The sequence below is a fragment of the Pollicipes pollicipes genome, unplaced genomic scaffold (genome assembly GCF_011947565.3).
Source record: "Pollicipes pollicipes isolate AB1234 unplaced genomic scaffold, Ppol_2.1 Scaffold_1600;HRSCAF=1878_pilon_pilon_pilon, whole genome shotgun sequence".
NCBI classification, from domain to species: Eukaryota; Metazoa; Arthropoda; class Thecostraca; order Pollicipedomorpha; family Pollicipedidae; genus Pollicipes; species Pollicipes pollicipes.
The window spans coordinates 8,817,647-8,839,392 of NW_023595962.1; the positions used below are offsets into that span (position 1 = coordinate 8,817,647).

Sequence of the window (21,746 nt, forward strand, 5' to 3'; positions counted from 1 at the left end):
CCTGACCCAGGGAAATGATCTGGAAAAGATAGGATTTCGACTACGGTGCATCGATTGGTGAAGCTTCTATGCTGATTGGTGCCACAAGCTCGGCTTGGAGCGCTGACGTTGTCTGCATCCCAATTTTCCGGATTTTGGATATTTACAGTGACCTTTGACGTGACCTACAACATTTGACGTCAGCATGTTCTGGGAAGGATAAGATATTGACTATGACACATCAATTGGTGAGGGTCTCATGACCAATCGGTGCAATAGGCTTGGAGCAAGGAGTTATCAACGGGTTTGGTCGGCCGTTTAGTGCCTCCCTTGTGAGGACTGTAGTCTGGTACAAGAACAAGATGTGTGCATTGGCTTTGTGGTCGCAAACACCGAATTAATTCTCTGTTGAATGCTGATGGCTACTGATGCTTCTTCATTGCTCGTAAGATAAACACACGCGCGACAGACATACGGGCATTAATATGTGTTGTCAATTACAAAATTGCTTCGGAATATGATAAAAAGCGACGCTGGTGATAACTAACATCAAATCTGAAGGAATTATAGAGCAAAAATCAAAAATAGTTCCGTGAGGGACGATTTTCTGGAGCACCACTTTTCTGCTCTGGCGATAGTAGCGCCACCTATATCGCCCATATTTCTGAAGTTAACTATGATGTTTTATGATTCTGGTAAGGGCTGAAAACGATCATGAAACCATCTTTTTGGATAGACTGCTGATTACAGATGGGAAATAACACGGACTGCAAGCTAAAGCTGTATTCAGCGCTTCTCAAGATCTTAATCAGATTTACAAAGGCAAAAACCCGCATATTCACTCCAGTTCAAAGTACGGTAACTCCTGACGCCAGTTCAGCTGAGCTCGGCATTGGCAGACAGAAGACAGGTGTTGGTAACGGAACGGGCGAGGTTGTGGCGGTGGAGCAGGACGGACAGGTCACTGCTACTCGTCGACAGGCCGCGGTCGTCCCGGCCGATGTGGACTAGAAAGAGTGTGGAAACGCTTAGGTACGAGGTTAGGTCTCCGTGGGATGAATGACTTGTTTTTTTTAGAAAAGGGTTGTGTTAGAACACAATTAAGATATGGACTATAATGAAATAGGTTTCGAGGCAGGACTGCATCCGCACGCTGATGAGAAGGCTTCTGATGACTCACGAGAACTTAAAGCATCTGTAAAATGTGTAAAATCGTGATAATCTGGTTTTTCACGTAAATCTTAGTATGCCACAATGACAAGTAAATCGATGAAAGAGATGAGTTGCAATGTATGCATACTGCTCAGTTCTTTTGTAGTTATTTGGGTCTGCTGAGATAAACTTGAAATTTGTGATATATCTACTATCGAAGGACGATAGTGGTCCCACGTAACAGAGGGATGTAAGTCCTGCTTCGAGGCGAAGGCCGGGATGATGTTCCGTTGTTTCAGCCTCGCTGTGAAGAGGCCGTGCCTCGACTTCTCCCCGAGCACCGAAGAGCAGACTTCCGTCACCGTGTTGACGGCCCTCTCCACGGCCTGGGTGTGCACCGAATACAGCGGGAGCGAGGCTGAATCTTTGACGACCTCCTGTAAGCTCTCATTACTGAGGTCTCCAAGCAGCGGTGGTTCGTTCACCCCACTGAGCTCCCGTTGGTGAGATCCGTGTTCCCTTCAGTTCCGAAGCTGTCATCAGGAAGATTGAAGCGCCTGTCGGCCTGCGTCACACGCAGGCGCGCAGCACGAACGACTTGGGCCGTTTTCTCTCGTGTCTGCCGGCTATCGTTGGAGGCCATGGCCAGCAGCAGCTGCTCGGGGTGGGCCCAGTAGCCGTTTCTCAGCAGCACCGGCCAGACGATGGATTAGCTGCTCGGCAACTGCAAGCAGAACAGCTCAACGCTGAGATGCAGGGTCTTGGCGTCGGAATTGTAGCCGCTGTTCTGGCGCACCGTGAACCAGGCTGGGACGTAGTGGGCCGCGATGAAGTTAGCCACTTGTTTTAGCTCAGCAGATGGAGATTCGGCCGCTATGTACAGCCGCAGGTGGCGCACGGCCATCGTCAGCCACCTGCAAAACAATGAATTCATGCTGCCGTATGCGTGTATGTCGTGCAATGTGCTAGAACGGGCCGTCCATTAATGATGCTACGTAAAAGTTATCATTTTTATCCCCTTCCCTTGTCACACTGAACAGTATCCCCTGTCATGATTGCAGTATACGAAGAATACCCTTCATCAACAAATCAGGTTCAAGGCATTTTACCAAGAAACCATCAAAAGTTTGTTGCCGATGATTTTGGCTTCAAGACGTAGTGCTACACTAACCAAGGTGCCAACATCCCCCCCCCCTCCCTTGCGCCACAATTCGTAACGCTGTGGATGACCCCTACCTACTCTCTCCCGTGAAACGTAACTAATGGACGGTCCCTAACGTGCAGTGTACAGTCTGCAGAGTACATCTTCCCTCACGATCTCAAACGAGAAAAGTCATTGAACAAAGCACATCATTCAAGACATCCTTTGTTCATTTGGACGAGGTGTTTTTAGTACTTTGTAGCAATTGGGAACATTATTGAACGATTAATGCACGAGTGTCCATTTGTATTCTTTTGTGAGGGTCCTCCCCCCCCCCCCAATGAGATGACCCCATAATGGTTTGGGCCCCCGATGTTTCCGACCGGAATGCTACAAAAAACTTAAAAGATGGCCACAAGAAAAAGACTATCTCCTTTAATCTTTTTCTTTAGTGGCGTCTCGTGCTACTCTCATAACATAAAGTCACGGTCACTCTTACCACCAGAAACAAATCGCAACATCTAAGCGAAAAAACGATGCAACAAGCTTCTCATGGCTAGAGTCATAAGACACGCATTGCCTTTTAAGGTTTAAGCGAAAAGCTCTGGAATATGAGATGACCAAAATCCTTCATGGCTAATCCCGTTCTCGTCCGCCACAACCAGAATGCGTGCCGCCTCCCATGACAGCCATAGGAGAGCTACATCAACGCCCTAAAGTGGCCTCTAAACGGGCGCCTTCGCTTGCTGATGGGAAGATGAGCGTGCGTGCAGTGTCTGCTCTCTGCATCTAACCCTGCATGACTTCTATGCTGCTCAAATTAGAGACTTCTGATAAATTATACAAATATTTAAAGCATATATAGCCTTTAACCACAATAAAGTGGGCTAGACCTTGTAAGAAAAAAATGGGGTGGTAGGTTGTAGGGGCTTCGGTTTGGTCCCCAATGATTTACAAAAATTGATACCCCTAGACTGATGCATTGTTAGCGATATCGAATAAAACACATTCCAGCCTTCACTTCACTTACCTAGCGTGGTTCAGTGTTCCTTTTCTTGTGCTGTCTGTCGGGTCCGGGACGATGCCGTTTTGGATGGCACGGGCCAGGCGCTACAGCTGCTCCTCTTCTTCTGCTGGCTGTCCGGTCCGGGACGGTGCCGTTTTGGACGGCATGAGCCAGGTGGTACAGCTGCTCCTGGTCGTGACTGAGCTGTCGCACCACAGCGTGTGGGATTTCTTCCACGAACCCAGCGACGGCATCAAATGCGACCATCTTACTCCGCCACACATCGGTGGTATACTTTTTGCCGGCGGGTTCTGTAAAAGACCGTGGCCCGGAGGTGGTCCCATCCAGGGTAAGCAGAACATATCGCGGGTTCAGTACATCGGCATGTAACTGGCAGGTGAACTACTTAACTGGAGCTTCGGATACGGGCTCGAAGAGTCGACGCACTCTGCCGGTCGCGCTAGTGTTCGCGGCCGTCCCACCACAGCCCAAGACCTTCACTCCTCCGTCGAAGACTGTAGACTGGTCGAGTATAGCTCGTTCAGCAGGTCGATGGATGTTCCAGACTGCGGGGTGAAATGCGTCACACGCCTCTCTCCCGGCTCCGTGGCGAGGATGACGTGCTTTTCAGTTTTAGTAATGGCCTCGGTCCACGCGTGCTTTGCCTTTCTGTCGATCGAAGAATAACCTAACAAATGCCGACGCCAAGATGTCGTCTGCGTTCTCGCGTGCCGCTCCTTGCTTTACGAGGGTCCTTGTCCGCCAGATCTTTTTCGACTCGACAACGCGGGATCCATCTTGCTGATCTATCTTGTGAGCTTGGACGACCGATTTCCTGCTGAAATGTATTCGTGGTCGTGGCGGCGAACCAGGGAGTTGTCGACAGGGAGTTGTCCCAGGGAGTTGTCAGTCGACAGGGAGTTGTCTGCCTCTCCCACGGGGTCATCCACACTCGCATTGTCGTCCCTGTCGAAGCTGCAAGTGGTGTTGCTTAGTCCAGGTGCAGGATCAGCCGCCTGCCGCTGATGATGGATTTGTCGGGACTCTCTTCTTTGAAGGAGCGCCTCCCTTACTGCAGTCTCTACCCTGTCATCGACGGCTCCCAGAATGAGGTTCCGCTGGCTATTGTGATGCTTCAAAACTGCCCGTTCTTCCGCCGGAATTGTGTTGGGTACTAGTCAAGTACATGTTGCTGAGAGCGGCACTTGCACATGGCGATGTCAGTTTGGTAAAGAAGGCCTTGCTCATTTTTTCACTCCCCTTCCTCTTTCTCGATTCCTTAGGATTTTAGCCCGTCTTTCTAAGTGCATGGCATCTCACTACTTTGACACGTTCGGAGACGTAGTATGGGTCGTGAGTTGGAATACCCTCATTAGCCCAGACTTTGATGACCTGTGCAGCTACGTAACGGAAGATGGTTGAATCCGGTGATTTCCACTACACAACTCACTTGCCTTGCGCTAACGATCTCAAGTGATTCATAACATCGCCTCTCGTTGGTAGCTGTGTATTCTGTAGCGAGGTTGGCTGACCTAGCATGATATGGTGAGTCCGCGAATGCGTTAAATACATTTTCCTCTTAACTATCCGCGCTTCCATGAACTTTTCGTCAGATCAGTTCTCCGAAATACTTATTACCTTCCAAATGTCCACGCTTATTCGGTAAAAGTTTTTTATGTTTGAACGATTTTAGCAGCAGTGATATCCGAATGTATGTAATGATATGTTCCATAGAACCAGGTGGTTGTAAGTATTTTATGCTATGAAAAAATATAAGTACATTGTAGACAAATACTACCAAAACAAACACAAGACTGCAATTTTGCTGTGGAATATATCATAGCACCTCCGAAATAGTGAAATTCGGTCGGCGACCAGTACAATCGCAAGGCATTTTAGTTGGCGCTGAGATCAAAATGGGTACTTCTAGGTAAACGAGAAAAGGTCGCTCTAGCCCAACAAAAACACATAGCTGTGCATTTGTTTTTATGTTAATCAACTTTCCAGCATGCTGTTCCACGACAAATCACATTCCAAATATAATCTGAGAGAAAACCCTATATGGTGACACACCCTAACGGACGTGTATGCGTGTGTGCGCATAAACTCATGCACGTGCCTTCTTTTAACCGATAATATGTTGGTGCTCAAAATTGACAGCTTAAGTAGGCACCAAACTGTTCGTCTTTGGGCCTCTTCGGCGTGGGGCGGCTACAGGTCTGCCTTCCGGTTGCATCGGTGGTGGCATGATGATGTTTGGGGCTCTTACGAGCGCACGGGCTTCTATGGTCATTTCACGTTCTAAGGTCATTCAAAGTGTTTTCGGTGGTAGCACCGGTATGCGGCGATGCTCTTCGCACATCTTCGAAGACATACGTCCGTAGAAATTTACATATTCGTCCAAAGAAAAAGACGAAAGCTTTGAAAGCCAACATTTATTCACACCGAAACCTCTCGGAAACTTGAGGTCATCTAAAGGTAACCTCGACCATAAGGGAAGGACAGAGAAGTGTTTTGAACACCACACAATGCAATATTGGTCATTTTAAGCTCGTCATGCTGTCGTGCATCATCATATGCACATTCAGTTATCTTATCTGAGGCAGGAGATCGATGATTAATGTAATCACCAAACACCATCACTGTACGAAAAACCCCTTTACTAAACCGCGAAATGCCAATCGTAGCGAAAAACGCGAGGCACGCGCACCGAACACCTGAACACTATCCCGGAAACCGAAAGCAAAAACCCAAAACCCTCTTAAAGCCTGGCGAAGAAGGAGTCTGACGTCTGACGTCTGACGTCTGACGTCTGACGTCCGTCAAGCGCACCCGCCGTCTCAGTCGTCAGACCTCCAAGCGCGCAGGTTCATGCTCGGCAAGCTCCCGCACGCCGTGATGCTATTGCCGATGCCGGCCGACCGGAAGGCACTGGGCTGGATCCTGACGATGCTTCTGACGTTGTCGCAGAGTATGCGGGCCCACGTCACCTTGCGCACCTGGTTCAGCTGGGCGCGCGTAAAGCTCCACGGCCGGTCGCCGAGGTCGTAGAAGAAGTTGTCTCCCCAGCGTAGCCGTGCAAACTGGTCGCCGACGATGCAGCGGATGGTCGGACCGACCGCCGCGCCTGGCACCGGCCGCTCGGACACGGCGCCGACGAACAGGTCGATGTCGTCGACGTGCGCGTACACGCTGCGGAGGCGGCGCACGACATCGGTCGGCATCTGTCGCTGCAGCTGCCTGAAGCTCGAGACACGTGGCAGGCCGCACCGCGAGCGCATGGTGTTGTAGGAGGCGATGCCGAGGTCGCGGCCTCTCTGCACGTTCAGAGCGATGAGGTCGAGCCCGAAGGTGTGGCCCTTCGGCTGGAAGAGGAATTCAGTCAGATCCTCGGCGATGCTGGCGTCGCACGTCTGTGGGTGTTGCTTGATCATGCCGATGGCGATCTGGTCCAGCTGGCCGTCGTAGAGCAGCGCCGGGTCGAGGAACACGTCGCGCAGGTTGATGCGCAGGCTGACCGAGGAGCTGGCGACGCGCCGGTACAGCTCAAGATGGCCCTGGATCAGTGTGTGGCCCACGCGGAACGCGGCCGTCGAAAACTCGGTGGCGATGCTGGGGTTGACACGATTCGAGTAGCGGCGTGAAAAGCCCCGTCTCTGCGTGCCCATACGCATGCGCCGCATGAATGCCTCGCCTACCAGCAGCGGCAGCCACTCGTTGTACGTGATGTGCTGGATCTCGGCGCCGAGGATGCGGCGCGCCTCCTGGAAGAGCTGCTCGTCGTCCCATTCGGGGTTGACGCGCTCCAGGCGGCGTGCTAGTCGGTTGTGCTCACGCATCCAGATAGTGTGCACCGTGGCGAGGCCGCTCTGCTCCGTGGCGCGCACGTCGCCGGCCAGGAAGCAGGGCCGTCCCTCCGGGTCGGGGCTGAGGCAGGGCAGCTCCGTGTCGATCTGGACGCCGGGAGGGTCGCGCGGCAGCAGTGCGCCTTCCTGCATCAGTAGACGGCCACCCTCCCCGGCGCGCACCTGCGCCGCGCGCGACTCGTGAGGCCCGTACACGCCGCTGCCGTCGATGAAGGCGGTGAGCAAGTTCACGGTGATGGCTGGGCCGGGAGAGCAGTCGGTCGGCATGGCCGGCACCGAGCGCGTGAACTCCATGCAGCGCTGGCCCAACGGCCCGTAGAACGGGTCGTCTTCTGGCACGGCGATCGGCAGGCAGCGTGGGTGCGCGTCGTCAGCGACGACGCCATCGGCGCAGCAGCGGATCCTGACGCCTGGCGCGGCGAGCTGCACCGGCGAAAACGTTATGTCGTGGTCCATGAACTGGCCCCAGTGGACGAAACAGAGCGTGAGCGCCGCATTCTCCGCGTCGGTGCTATCGGTGACCCCGGCGCTGACCCTGCGCGCCGACGGCAGCGCGCCGCCCGCCGCCGACACGCTGCGCGGCGCGTCGACGCCGTCATCGTACGTGTTAGCGGCGAGACGTACGATCGCTGTGTCGGAGGCGCCCCAGGCTGGGTGCCGCCGGTTGTTGCAGGCGCCGTCCTGGCGCCGGTACCGCGCATCATCAAAGTCGCAGCTAGGCTCCGAGTCATCCGGGCACTCAATGTCATCGTCACGCGCGGCGCTGAGGTTGGCCGGCGCTCGCGCCGCCTCCACCCAGACAAGCGCCTCGCGCGCCAGCGTCTGCACGCGTGCGTTCGAGTCGTGGCGCGACATGTGGTAGTGCGAGCGGCGGCCCGGATGGTGCGGCGCTTTGGCCGCCGTCGCGGTCGGGTGCGCGGCCAGCCGGCCCCTTGCCCAGCTCAGCGCCGCCGCCAGCCGGTCGGGCGGCATCGCCACCGTCTCACGCTCCAGCACCGTCAGAAACGGCGGCAGCTCCGGCTCGGTGTCCGCGGCGACCGTCAGTAACACCGGCATCATCTGTGGAAGGGACGGACCGCACCACATCGAATTGGACGGACGGCATCGCATTGAATTGGACGGGCCGCATCACATTGAATTGGACGGACGGCATCGCATCGAACGGACTGCATCCCATCGCATCAGATGAAACATAATAAGCCACATAACGCATCGTATCGGACGGAAGGCATCGCATCGTAAGAGACGGCCTGAATCGCATCATAAGGGATGGACCGCATCGCATCACTAGGGACAGTCCGCAACGCATCGCATCGCGGATTTGTCAAAGAACAGACGGCTACATTATACTCAGTCATCATGTGCGCAAAATCACGCGGCGTCGTCGCCATTCAGAAGCCAGTCCGCTGCAGATTCGTTCTCAGGTTCCAGCGGCGTGTATCGGCTTCGGAGGCTGCGTACGGTACGGCGCATATGCATACGTTCCACTGCATGCTGTAAGGTCAGGGTGGCGCTGCAGACGAAGCTTCTGTTCTTCAAGCGGCAACAAGCGTGACTCATCCTTGGAGCGGTGTTGGGTATGTCACTACGAATAGAGAGCGATACTCCTGCCCTAGAATGAGTTAAACGTCAGTAAAAGCCCACTATTCACAGGCCGGCACCATGGTAATCGCAGTGAGCATACTGGTGCGGCCGCGTGTGGCAGGAAGTTGTCAACAACACGCTGTGCACTGTGGCCTGACTGATATCAGCGTTGGGTGCGTCCTATGTAGTCAGGTGCTACGCCTCGAACGCCAGCAAAATGCGGCCTCCTGAAAGGTGGTGAACTGTTGCAGGAAGTCGGAAAAGGTGTCAAGACTGGTGCAGCCATACCAAACTACCGTAATAAAAACTGGTGTAGCCATATCAATCTACCCTCAAAAAAGCTCGTGCAGACATACCAAACTACCGTAATAGAAGCTGGTGCAGTCGTACCAAGCTACTCTCGTAGAAACTAGTGCAGTAGTACCAAACTACCTTCATTAGAAATTGGTGTCATACGAAGCTACCCTCATAGAAACTGGTGCAGTCATACCAAGATACCCTCATAGAAACTAGTGACTGATAGAAACTAGCTAAACAGCCATACCCAACTACTCTCATGCAAACTGGTGCAGCCATACCAAACTACTCTCATACAAACTGGTGCAGCCATACCAAACTACCTTCATAGAAGCTGGTGGTCGTACCAAGCTGCCCTCATAACAAACTGGTGCAGTCATATCAATATACCTTGACAGAAACCAGTGCAGTGATACCCAGCTATCCTAATACAAACAAGTGCAGCCACATTAAACTATCTTCATACACACTGATGCAGCCATACCAAACTACCCTCAAACAAACTGGTGCAGTCATACCAGACTGCCATCATACAAACTGGTGCAGCCATACCAAGCTAACCTCATAAAAAATAGTGCAGTATTACCAAATAACTCTCATTAGAAAGTGATGCAGTCATACCAAACTACCCACATAGAAACTAGTGCAGCCATATTAAACTATCTTCATACAAACCGGTGCAGCCATACCATACTACCCTCATAGAAACTGGTGCAGCCATACTAAGCTCTCTTCATACAGATTAGTGCAGCCACACCAAACTGCTCTCATACAAACTGGTGCAGCCATGTCAAACTACCGTCATAGAAATTGGTAAAACTAATGCTGTCGGCGGGAAGCCCTTCGCGTACATTACACACGTGCAGAGACAGCTGACGTGGCAGAGGCGTTGCAGGCTTGTCAATGTTGTCTGCTGTCGAGGTAGTATTTACTATCAATGTTGTTTGCTGGCCGGCAAATTTTAGAAGTCTCTGTAGACGGGCAATGACGTCACAGGCGACGTGTGCACCCTGTTGCTGGCGGAAATACAACACCGTTTTAAAATTGTTTGCAATCGACTGACGTGAGTAAAATTGTGTCAGTTTGAAAGCGCAGGAGCATGGCTATAAAACGACACTGGAACCTCGGGCCCACCCGCCAGCGAGCTTTTCGTTTTTTATAGTTTTTCCTATTGTAATCGTTTTTTATATTAGAACCACATTTCATATCAATGTGTGGAGGGCGGACGCCACACATATAGAACGAAAGCTATTACTGGCAGCGCATCGTCACTTTGCGACCGCACTTGGCAAACTTTATAAGCCGGATGCCTCTTTATTTAAAAAAAACTGCAACTGCCATGATCACATTACAGCAAGGAGTTTACACCCTTTGCATCAAAGTTAAAGCACTTTTCTGTCAATGTTTATGAACTTGTATTTACGCACGGGTTGAGTAACAGAACTTGCTGTTCGAGGGAGTTCCGGATCTTTGTGTCCGGTAAAGGGAGAAGGTTGGAACAAAATTTGTTCAACAAATCTCCAGCTGACTCAAGAATTAAGTACATCCGCCATTAAGAGCTAGAATATTGGCTTCCAATATGCATCTGTCGGCCTGTAATTGGATACCACGTGACGTAAGCGTTTCCACAGTTGTTGCATCTCAAGTTTAGACGAGCGCCCTGTTCAGAACGTTTGCAGCGAGCTGCCAGGGAGATGACGCCTACACTATACGAACAGCACGATTAGCTTTTTAACAAAAGAATAGCCAGTACTGATAACCGATATGAAAGCTTTCCACCGTCCGAAACTTGAACACATTATCTCTAAGCCACGGATGGCACGCATGCCAGCTGCACTAGGGAACGACGTCCGGGTTCAAGTCGCAAAACTCAAAATTCAAAATCCGTCGCGCTGCGCGGAGAAATCCCGGCTCGGTATGTTGCGGGTGCACTGTTTAGCAAGTACGAAGATCGGCTTGAAACAAAAGATCAAAGTCACTTTTGGTGTAAGCTTCAGTGAGATCTTCTGACCAGAATGGGCTGCACAGCTCACACAAGATGGCGTATTTCACACAGGAACCCAACAGGCTAGTAGCAAAAGTGCGACGCAGTGCCAGGAAGCCGCCAACTGGCTTCGACAAAGCTGCCAACTACATTTGACAGCATCTGCTTCCAGCAGTGTTCTGTGGTAGACTTTTGCGACCAACGACGTACGTGAACACAGCCTGCCGTCAATTCAACTGAGGCAAACAGGCATCAAGCATCGTGACGGAGTTAACGTGCCACGCTTCCGGTTGGCTTGGTAGAAATCAAGGCACCTAAGCGTGCCCTTAGTGCACTGCACTTACCAAATGCATCATGGATGTGCCGCTGCAAAGGTGCATTTTCAACGGACGGGAATTAGATGTGATATATCCCAGCCCAGTGGGCTTTGCTGGTCCCTCCTAATGAGTGCCACATTCAGTATTTTTGGTGGTTGTTCACTGTTTACGACTCATTTATTCTGCGTCACTTACAGAACGTTATGGGAGCGCAACAGTGTTGCTAAATATGGCCGCACTTACGGTGGTACCCTCAAATATGGCAGCATTGTTGGCCATAGCATTACGGCGAGACCAGATGGAAAACATGGCTTTCTGTCGGTAAATGTGGCTACACTGCTGCTGCCCTCCATCTAATAAGGCTGAAAATATCACATTTTGCAGAGAATGTTCGGCTTGCTAAGAATGGATTTCGACTGCGGTTTTGTAGATCTAATTTCTGTAAATTTTTAGGGTCATATTGTATGTTGCACTCATATTTTTCTATCACTGTACAGTTAGGTGTATTTTGGAGGAGCATTATTCACATAGGAAAGAAAGTAGTAATAGCCTCATTCCTGGAAAAAACACGTGAACGGATATATAGGTGCGCTGATATTAAGGCAACAAGCCTTTATTAAAACAACTGCAGAAGTGAACTCGAAATTGTCTGTCGATGATCCTGCTCGATTTTTCAGCTGTTTTGTTTTTAAAAACAGTGAGTCACAGTTTTTACAGGATACCAATTTTTAGGGATTAAATAAGGAGCAATGGCCAGCCACTGCTCCGGTACACTAAATATCTAGCTAAGAATTGCGATACGCTGAAAATATGTGTACCTGCAAACGAATTCGAGTAAACAGGCATTACGAACCACACTCCAGTCAAACATGCAAACGAGTTGAACTTAACAGGCATCACACATCACGCATCAATTATCTATGCAAACAATTTCAGTCCAACAGGCATCGTGCATCACGCGTCGGGCATCACATCGGTTCCACATGTAAACGATTTCAAGCTAGCACACATTACACATCAAGACACATCACGTTCGCATAAGCGGCCATGACGAGCCCTGTACGTTAAGGTTGGGTCGTCGGCTTTTTATAGCAACAGATTCACTTGTTTTGCTGTCTTGGTGAATCTGTGCTCTGTAGATGACTTTCAGCTCTAAAAGAGGCGAGGGATCCATACCTCCCTAAATTTCAGCATGAGCGTGCTTTGCCACATAAAATGGCCACCGAAATGGGTATTCCATGTTGTGTTTTTGGCGTCTAGCAGGCAGCAACTACTTGAAACCCAGACATGCATAAATATATGCAAGTTTATGCATAATTTTGTGTTGTGCATAAATATATGCAAGTCTGGGTTTCAAGGGATTTGCACGTAACAAACATTGTGTAGGAATTTAAGTGTAAACTGTTTAAAACCCTTGGAGGAACATCGTCTATGTCGGGCAGTCCTTGCGCCCTATTCGTTTTAGGTCTAATGAACATATGTGAGACCCTAAAAACAAAATAGGGAAGCCCCCTTTGATGATCACCTTAACAAAACACGCTCGGGCCGAAATTCAGGTAGCTATGAACCCTATGCGCCTTTTAGAGCTCAAAGTCATCGACAGACCACAGGATCACCCAGACAGGAAAATAAGTGAATATATTGTTATCAAAAGTCGACGACCAAACTTAAGCGTACAGGGCTCGTCGCGGTCGATTACGCGAACATGATATGTGCCTTGATGTGTGGTGTGTCCTAGCTTAATATCGTTAACATGTGCAAATGATGCCCGACGCGTGATGCGCGATGCCTGTTGAACTGAAATTGTTTGCATGTATAATTGATGCGTGACGTGTGATGCCTGTTTACTTCAACTCGTCTGCCCGTTTGACTGAAGTGTGATTCGTAATGCCTGTTGACTTGAATTCGTTTGCAGGTACACGTAGTTTAGCGCATTGTAATTATTGGCTAGAGATTCACTGGATCGTAGTGGGGGCTGGCCACTGCTCCTTGTTTAATCCCCTGAGTGTTGGTGTCCTGTAAAATCGCGACACGCTGTTTCAAATAAAACCTGAGAAATCGAGCGGGATTATCGGCAGGCAATTTTGAATTCACTTCTGCTATTGTTTCTATAAAGGCATGCCACTAAAATATCAACGCATCTATATATCCATTCTCATGGTTTTTCTCTGAAGAATGATGCTATTACTACTGTCTTATCTAACTCAGCATTACTGGTTTCCATTCCGTTCCGTTCGAAACCCTTTTAGGCTGTCGGTTTCGAAATCCAGTCCAAACTCCTGCCAACTGATGATCGCTCGATCCAACCCACATAATTCCTTGATCAATCCATATCGCGCGGACCGGCCAAGTCGGAGGAGAGTTCTTCCCCGGTTCGTTCCTAAAACCACACGTTATGCGTTCAACTTACCAGAAATATATACGGCAACATGTTGACGACAGAGCAGTCAACCCACAGACACAATGTCGATGAGACGCTCTAGATGCCGCTTTTGTACCGAAGCCATTGGCGTGAAACACTTGGAGATTGTCATACTTAACCACGTAAGGTATTATTGCATCGGCGATTGTTGCACCTACCGATGGAAAACCCTTGTAACACGCTATGATGTTCTGTTGAGTAACAGGGAAGTGCGGAAGGACACTTTTTGCGGTGGACACGAAGACACAGCTTCACCGGCAATACGGTGGCGTTTTGCAACACAGAAGATACACACCCAGCAGCGCGCTTATCGCGTCCATTGTAGTGTCTCCGTCGATCGCTTCCGCGTGCTGACGCTTCCCCGTCTCGTCTGGGCGGGATATCTCCTCTCAAGTCCTCTAAAATAACATGGCGGCAACTTGTATCGGAAACCCGCCTCTGAAAAAGACAGTTGGATAGGCTGCGCTGAATCTAATATAATACAGGTTGCATGCATTAATGCAAGTACATTTTTACGAGCCCTTGATGATTAAACCGTAGTAGAGGTAGAATACCAGAAAATGCCGTTGTGTTTTTGAGGAGTGGAAATTATCATTGCCTGGAAAATGCAGATAGAGGTGATGCTGCTCAGTCGCAGCGTTAAAATGTAGAACAGAGCCTAATCGTTAATAAGAACATGTCAATGTAAACAATGTAGCCGATGTGATCAGGTGATCGACTATTTTTTACCCTAAGTCCAACGTATCGGCGCAACTACCGCACAAACATGATGAAATTTTGCAAAATGCTCGCGAATGCTGACTTAACCAGAAAACGGAGGTAAACAATGCTGCCACTGGGGTGAAGAGTCCACGCTGCAGTAAGATCCTGGTGGAGTTCGACAGGGCACGCCCCTGTTTCTGGCACAACTGTGCGGGTGCGATGCGTTTTTTTTAGAGCCAGCTGACCGAAACCGTGCGCGTTTTGTTTGACGGGTCTAAGTACACCTGGCGATGAATAGGGGACATGCGTCAGTCCACTGAAGGAAAGCGCGGCAATGGAAGTTTACGCAACGCAAACGGGTGAAACCATGATGATTCCCAAAGCTCGAGATGCCCAATAAACCACTAGATATGTAGCTATGCATATAATAACTTGTAACATAGCCAATGGCAAAGCAACGTCACCACCAGAACTCCCCTGTCTAGTGCGTGCGCTCCGCCAATTAACAGGCGTTTGTGAACATCCTTTGTGCATATGTCGTGGTTCCTAAAGGGAGTGTTCCACATCTGTGTGGGGTTTGAACTGAAACAGCCATCTCGAAAATGATTCGGTACAGTTCGCAGCCTTGCGTTTGTTAAGATCTATATCCCTCTCGTTTCTGAGCCACACTGCCGCGAACATGTGAAGACTGTTTTGAGGAGACTATTTCAAGGCCTCCCTGGCATCCATGACGCCATGATAACGCCATTCAGACCCTTCAATTCAATTAGCCATGTGGCGATCAAACCCAAGAAAAACAAAATTGTCGAATCGTTCTTGTTGGGCGTTCGTAAGCACGAATTCCAGATATAACGACCGCCAATTGGCTCTCAGTCACTGATGTGCAAGGCATAGTCACGTAATCAAACAATGCCGTATTGAGAAGCGTATTAAATAAACAGAGAAATTGTGGCGCCTATGACAGTTTTTCCAATTTAATGATATACCAATAGTTGTCGGTGAGCTCATCTCAACGCATCAGATTCCTGCTTCAATATCTTTAAATGTGGAACATTTCTTTTAACAGCCCCCCCCCCCCGCCCTATCCCATTTGGTCGAAATTGCATTCGAAGGAATGGGGCCTATGGAAAGCAAGCGTTTCGGTTAAATACGCTGACACGTGCGTGATGTCTTGACTCATTTCGTGCCTTTATCCCGCACCGAAGATCTTCTTTGTGCTAGATAGGTGTCTAGTTATATTGTATTTAGAGTCTTCCATAACATGCCATTTCCAGTATTCACGTCACATACATTGAACACGGAAACGAAAGACATGCGTATCACACGCGATGATAAAACGCCACCACAGATTCCCCTCGATCGAAGGCAAACGACGGTGGAAGACAGGCGAACGTCTGATTGCAGCTAATTCCACGTACACGTCACCCGGAAACAAATAATCAGCCCGACCCCGACCTCGATCACGACCTCGGTGTACACTCGCGGAGTGGCAACACACCGCCAGCTGTGGCCCGGGTGACACGCGAGGACACCGCGGTCCGACCGGCCGTTGTTGCATCGCCTCACAGCATGTTCCGCACTGTCATCATGCCCTGTTCGGTGAGGATGCCACGTGTTTTTGCCCAACCCAACTCAAGCAGTACGGGAGACACACGATATTTCTGAGGGCGATGGCTATTTCTGAGGGCAATGCGAGCGCCGACGTTCCGTGCTTTTTTAACCCCCTGTCTCTGTGTAGCTGAACGGTCACCCGAGAGAGTGTCAAGCAGCATCAAATGTGGAGTGGCATCAACACCTCCATCATTGTCCTCTTAATGCCGGCCACGCTGTGCGCGCTGCATGCAGAGCGGCGTGGCGCGACACGATAGGGTGCGACTCACCGTGACTCAGCGCGACCCGATGCGATCTGACGCGACATCTGTCGGGCTCTAGTGCGACAGGGCGACGGCGCGCTCACGCGGCTCGTTGCCATGGATGCCGAATAAGCAATATCTCCATTGGTGTTTCGGGTTTGCCAACTTTTCTCTTCCTGCATTCTCACCCTAATCCATTGCTGGCAAGTTTGGCGTTAGTCCTTTCGCGGAAATTAGTTTTGGCCTTCCCACTTACTGAAACATTGCGTCACTCTCGACATTGCCCCCCACCCCCCACCCCCACCTCACCCTACCTCTACTGTATCCCCATCACCATACGCAGACATCAGTGGCTGGTCGTGGTCTCATTAACTCCTAAAGCACAACGTGATTATATCATTTATACCTTATGTCACTGGAGATCTTAGTCATCCTCCTCTTTTATACCTAGCCACTTGACAATGACGACAAGACATTGCACGCAATTATGACGGCACAAAGGGCAGGCATTGTGTTAGAAAAGCCGTGGTAGTAGGCACCAGGCAACGGGAGAGGGTTAATACCTCCACCTGCTCCATTGGTAATAAGCTTGACATTAGCCTTATGGGGTTGCGGGAGCGTTAGCCTTTCCGCGTATACAAGAATAGTATCATTCCTGCCACTCTTCTCCCCCCCCCCCTACACACACACACAAAGACACTAGTGCCCACTCATGGCTTTTTAAACACATGAGGGACGACTGGAGCGAAACATCCCATACCCCTTATACGGCTACCTGGACCGTAAATAACATTCTGCACTGATCGGTGTATGCAAATGGAGCAAAATGGCCTTGATCAATCCGAGAACATGTTCCATTGTCAGCACCAGAAAATCGCAGCGAAAAGACCTATGTGAATTCGCCCAACTGCGTGGAATATTGGCCACACTGCAGGAAACATAAATCAACGAACTCACCATTGGTGCCTCTTCGGATCTCTTAGACGAAACCATGCCCCTCCGCTCAAGGTTCCGACGCATCCCCCCCCCCCCCCCCCCCCCCAACACGTAGACACCAATGCTAACAATGGAGAGGGGTCCGGAAGAAACGTCAGACGCGCTTCATCTTGCATATATAAATTTTGATGTCTTAAATGCTTTTTACGACGTTCCATTCTTGGTAGCAGTGCATTCTGTCGTGCGGTCCGGTATGAAAAGTAGGTTTAATTGCTTTTTTCACATTGAGCCACAACTGGCCTCAACTGGCCATGGACACCGCGGAGTAGTTCGCATTTAGGAAGCCAAATTGTTCTTATATGATTTCAAGTAATGATGGAAGGCAAATTTCAAATGACCGCGACACCTCTAAAATGGGGTTTGACACAACTTTTTCCATAACTCGGTCAAATCTGACGGTTTTCGCCTGTCTCCGTTTGCCACCGTTGAGCCGGACACAGTCGCAAATCGCCGCATGACTGCCGCATGACAGCCGTATGACAGCCGCATGACAGCTGGATGGCAGCCGCATGACAGCTGGATGACAGCCGTGAGACAGGCGTGCGGATAAGGTATCGGGCCGCGCCGCATGACAAGCATGCCAGTGGGGGTCAGTGTGGAGTCTTCCTTAGCCTCTGTCACTACGTGTTGTCTCATTGGGGCAAGTGTAGGGCCTCTCTAGGTCTCTGTCGGCACGCGGTCTCAGCGGAACAAGTGCGTGGCCTCCCTTAGTCTCTGCCCTAAGCGGTGCCTGATTGGGGTGCTCTCAGAATGCCGCGGCAACGACACATGATGATCGGGACGTATTTTCCCAGCTGAGGGTATGATACAGAGTTGATTGTGATACGCAGGATACTGATACATTGTAAAGGTTCCATTTCGTCGCAGCAGAATTTGTCTGTTAGTTGTGGGTCGGTGTTGTTAAGCCGGATATACCTAATCAGAATAATTTCTGTTTTGGAATAGTTTATTTTTGGGCGTTGTTGACAAGACCATCGCAGTGCTATGGTCTAGTTCTTCTCAGCAGAGATTTGGGGTTAAAAATGTTGGTGGGAAGATTAGGAAATCTGGGTGTCATCGGCGTACATAGTGATCTTTACGTGGAATATGCTGTGATAAGTCAATTGTGAAGATAAAAATGTGAAGAAAAAAGAAACGATAAACGCAGTGGTGACAAAATGCATTAGTTATATAGAACTTGTGGCTGCATCATGGGTCCTGACACGCGAGTACGACACAGCGGTCACTCGCTCCGTCATGCCGGAGCAGAGGTGACGCCTTCATGGACACCGGAGCCTGCCGCAACTTAAAAAAAAAAACAGTAAGAATGACCCTCAGTACTAAAACTTACCATCAAACTAGACAAAGAAGACTAGAAAGAAAGAAACTAGACGGATGCCACCAAACTAGGCATCGATGAGCGCTGTGAACGTGTCATTGGGAGATAAATGCGGACCCATTGCGGCCACCAAACATAGGCAGGCCCACACCGACCACTTCAGGCGTTGCAGTCAACCTGCGCTTCATGACGGTGTGCCCCAAGCCTACAAGCCGGGTCTCTCGGGACTTGCTTTATTCTAGGAACACGGTGTACCGTCACCCCATTCCGTGGCATGCCGTTTTGCCATGTGATATGCTGAAAAGTTATATTCAGCATGCATACACATGTTGATGTCCCGCTATTATACTATTCTGCGTCTGTATTGGTGCTCCGGCGTTCAGAACAACGTCTCGTTAGGTCAAGCATAAACGATGCCTGGTGGTATATCTCGTGACCCATGGGTCAGAGAAAAAGTATTGTGCCATATGAGTTAGACGCGCCACACAACTCCTCATGTCAAGTTGTAAAGAACTCTGAACGATGATGCCTTCATTAGCCTCCCATGAATGCTGGTAAACAATCACCTCACGTTGGTGTTTTTCGAGTGACAGTATGAAGCAATATCATTGTGAGCGGTGGGACACTATCATGCATACCAAAGAGAGCCATAGGGCACACACACTTGAGGCTATTTAGACGCTCCCACCCTCGGGTTTTAACTTAGGCTACTAAGTTAACTCGGAAGATTCTGTATCCAAAGCGGGTGATTTTGTATCATTCTGTGGTCGATGGGTACTAAGATCCCTACTTCAGTTAAAATATCGCCGGACCTATCCTAGGTCATGTAGAGATCTGAAGCTCACATATTATATAGAAAAATGTTCGGCGGATACGATGGTGTTAGTTCCGTCAAAATCCATTGAATACTTGAGGAGTCACGGTGCTGCAAACTGAGTCAATTGTCGGAAAAATTACATGGTTAGGTTTAACCTATGTTACCTAGAGATATAGACTTGTGCTTAATACGCCTCTATTTGGCTTTAGGTGAGCTAGGTTTTTCGTGATTATTCTAGGTTACACTCATAGATAAGGGTACTTGAGGTTTGGTGCCCAAATCGGCAGTCGTATACCGGTGTGCATGTTTCTCCTATAGGCTTACAGGTTAAATTTCCATACGAGCATAGCCAGTTGCACCAGTTACGACCTAACATGTTTCTAATTATCCGATTGCCTTCAGTAAAAAAGAATGAAAGATCTCGGCGAGACGAGTTAAATAAAAACAAACGAAATTGAAATCGGACAAAATCCAAAAAAGGCTATTTCGAAAAATACATTTGTTTCAAAAAAGCTCCTCTGACCAGAATTTGCTAGTACATTATTCTAACCTCCAGAAAAAGTTGTGCCGTAATACGGAGCATCGATTGGCGGTCTAAAATTGAAAATCGGCTGAAGTGTTCAAAAAATATTAGCAAAAACTCAAATTTTAAAAAAGGCGTTTGCGCCAATGCTTAAAATAAGGAATCTATCCAACCGATTTTTGCGCACAAAATGTCACTAGATGCGCAATTTCCGGGGGCACAACGCGATTATTTTGTAAGCGACTGAAAAATGGGTAAAAAGGTTTTAGGCAAAACACTGTTTTTCAGTTCTTTGGGTCACATAATATGGTCTAGCGCTAAGACCAAATAGCCGATTGACGTGTCCCCACAGTATGTGCTGCATATATGTAGTGCGCATCTTTTGTTTTTAGATTATTCAGTTATATCAATCAGAGACCGAGAAAAACCCGAAGAACTGTTTTGCATCGCAAGGATTCCGCTGAGTTAACTCGGGTGATGCTATACCAGTTTTCGTTTTTTCAGGCTTAGTGGTAACATCAATGCACTTATTTACTCGTAACTCGTTAACTATTCAACCGATGTCAGTTTTGAAAAATGTTTTGTGTAAGCAATCGTCTGGCGCATGTTTTTGGCAAATTTGCCAGTTCTAACGAGTGAATTCAACGACTTCTATTAATTGAAGCAATCAGTGCAATGCGCAGATCCCCTTTACGTAGAAATCGGTTTCCTGAGGCCCAGGTTTTACTGAAATGTTGCCAAAGGCATTGTGATACTAAAAATTATTGATGTTTGCCTCCATCACTAATGACTTGATTTTCACGCACTTAAGTGTTCAACATGCCCGAAAATGCCCAAAATTTGATCGGTCGTGGACGACTGAATAATGACGTCAAAGCTTCAAAAATGGCATCAACAGACAGCCCACGTCATGTTCTACAAAGTTCGTTGGCCAAACTTGGAAACAATCAAACAAAATTGTCATTATTTGCATGTTATTTCCCGTAGGACAGCTGTCTTTGCTAAATGTACCCTTATGCACCCTTCTCGAGTCAAAAGTTCCCATTATCAGAAAACATTGCTCCATTAGTTGTATACAAGGAGTAAAACTCTGGACACTGTTATTCTAAATGCTTAAATGTTATACCTTAATGAAGACACCCACTACGTGGCGGAGTTGTAGCGTAACGCTATGGAAAAATTTACCTCCGCTCAATGCTGTCTCACTTTTTCAACAACCTATGCAAATTAGTTCTGTAAAATGCAGAACAGAGTTAAGCATAACCTAACTTAACCTAATAGCAAGCATAACATAGCCCGCATGCTATAACGGAAATAGAAATGGTTTTTAACGAAGTCAAAATTTTCAAAAATTTGTCAAAATTTTTGACCTTTCCAAACTGGGTTACATTTTTTCTCACGTCCTAAAGGTACTTAGATCAAAGCTTTTGAAGATTTCTATGCAAAACTGCGTACAAATTTTTCAAAATGTGCAAAATTTTGGCGACAAAACATTTTAAATACTTCTTAAAGTTGCAAAAATGTTATTGCAATGAGTGTCGCAAGTAACATGAGTCGTTTCTACGTTTAAATTAGTATCTGTCAGTGAAAAGAACGTAGTTCTACACTTCTTGGTTCCAAAGATAGAAGCGGTCAAACAGGAAACCAATTGAGCCCTGTTTTCGCGAAATTTTCAGTGACACGGGTAACGCTATGGGAGAACGTACCTCTGTATAATCGACTGTCGCTTCTTTATCATGCTAGATAATTCGAATCTTTAAAGAACATGATGTAGATAAAAATTCACGCA

General features: G+C 48.7%; 1 protein-coding gene across 1 annotated transcript; it reads right to left on the reverse strand.

Annotated features, from left to right (window-relative positions):
• Nucleotides 1-1,840: 1,840 nt before the first annotated feature.
• LOC119093488 (chorion peroxidase-like) lies at nt 1,841-8,200 on the reverse strand. Its single transcript, XM_037216451.1, has 5 exons — nt 8,131-8,200; nt 7,923-8,034; nt 6,437-7,679; nt 6,132-6,361; nt 1,841-2,045 (listed from the first exon to the last, which is right to left on the reverse strand). The coding sequence occupies exons 1-5, from the start codon at nt 8,198-8,200 to the stop codon at nt 1,841-1,843; spliced, it is 1,860 nt and encodes a 619-aa protein (XP_037072346.1).
• Nucleotides 8,201-21,746: the final 13,546 nt, after the last annotated feature.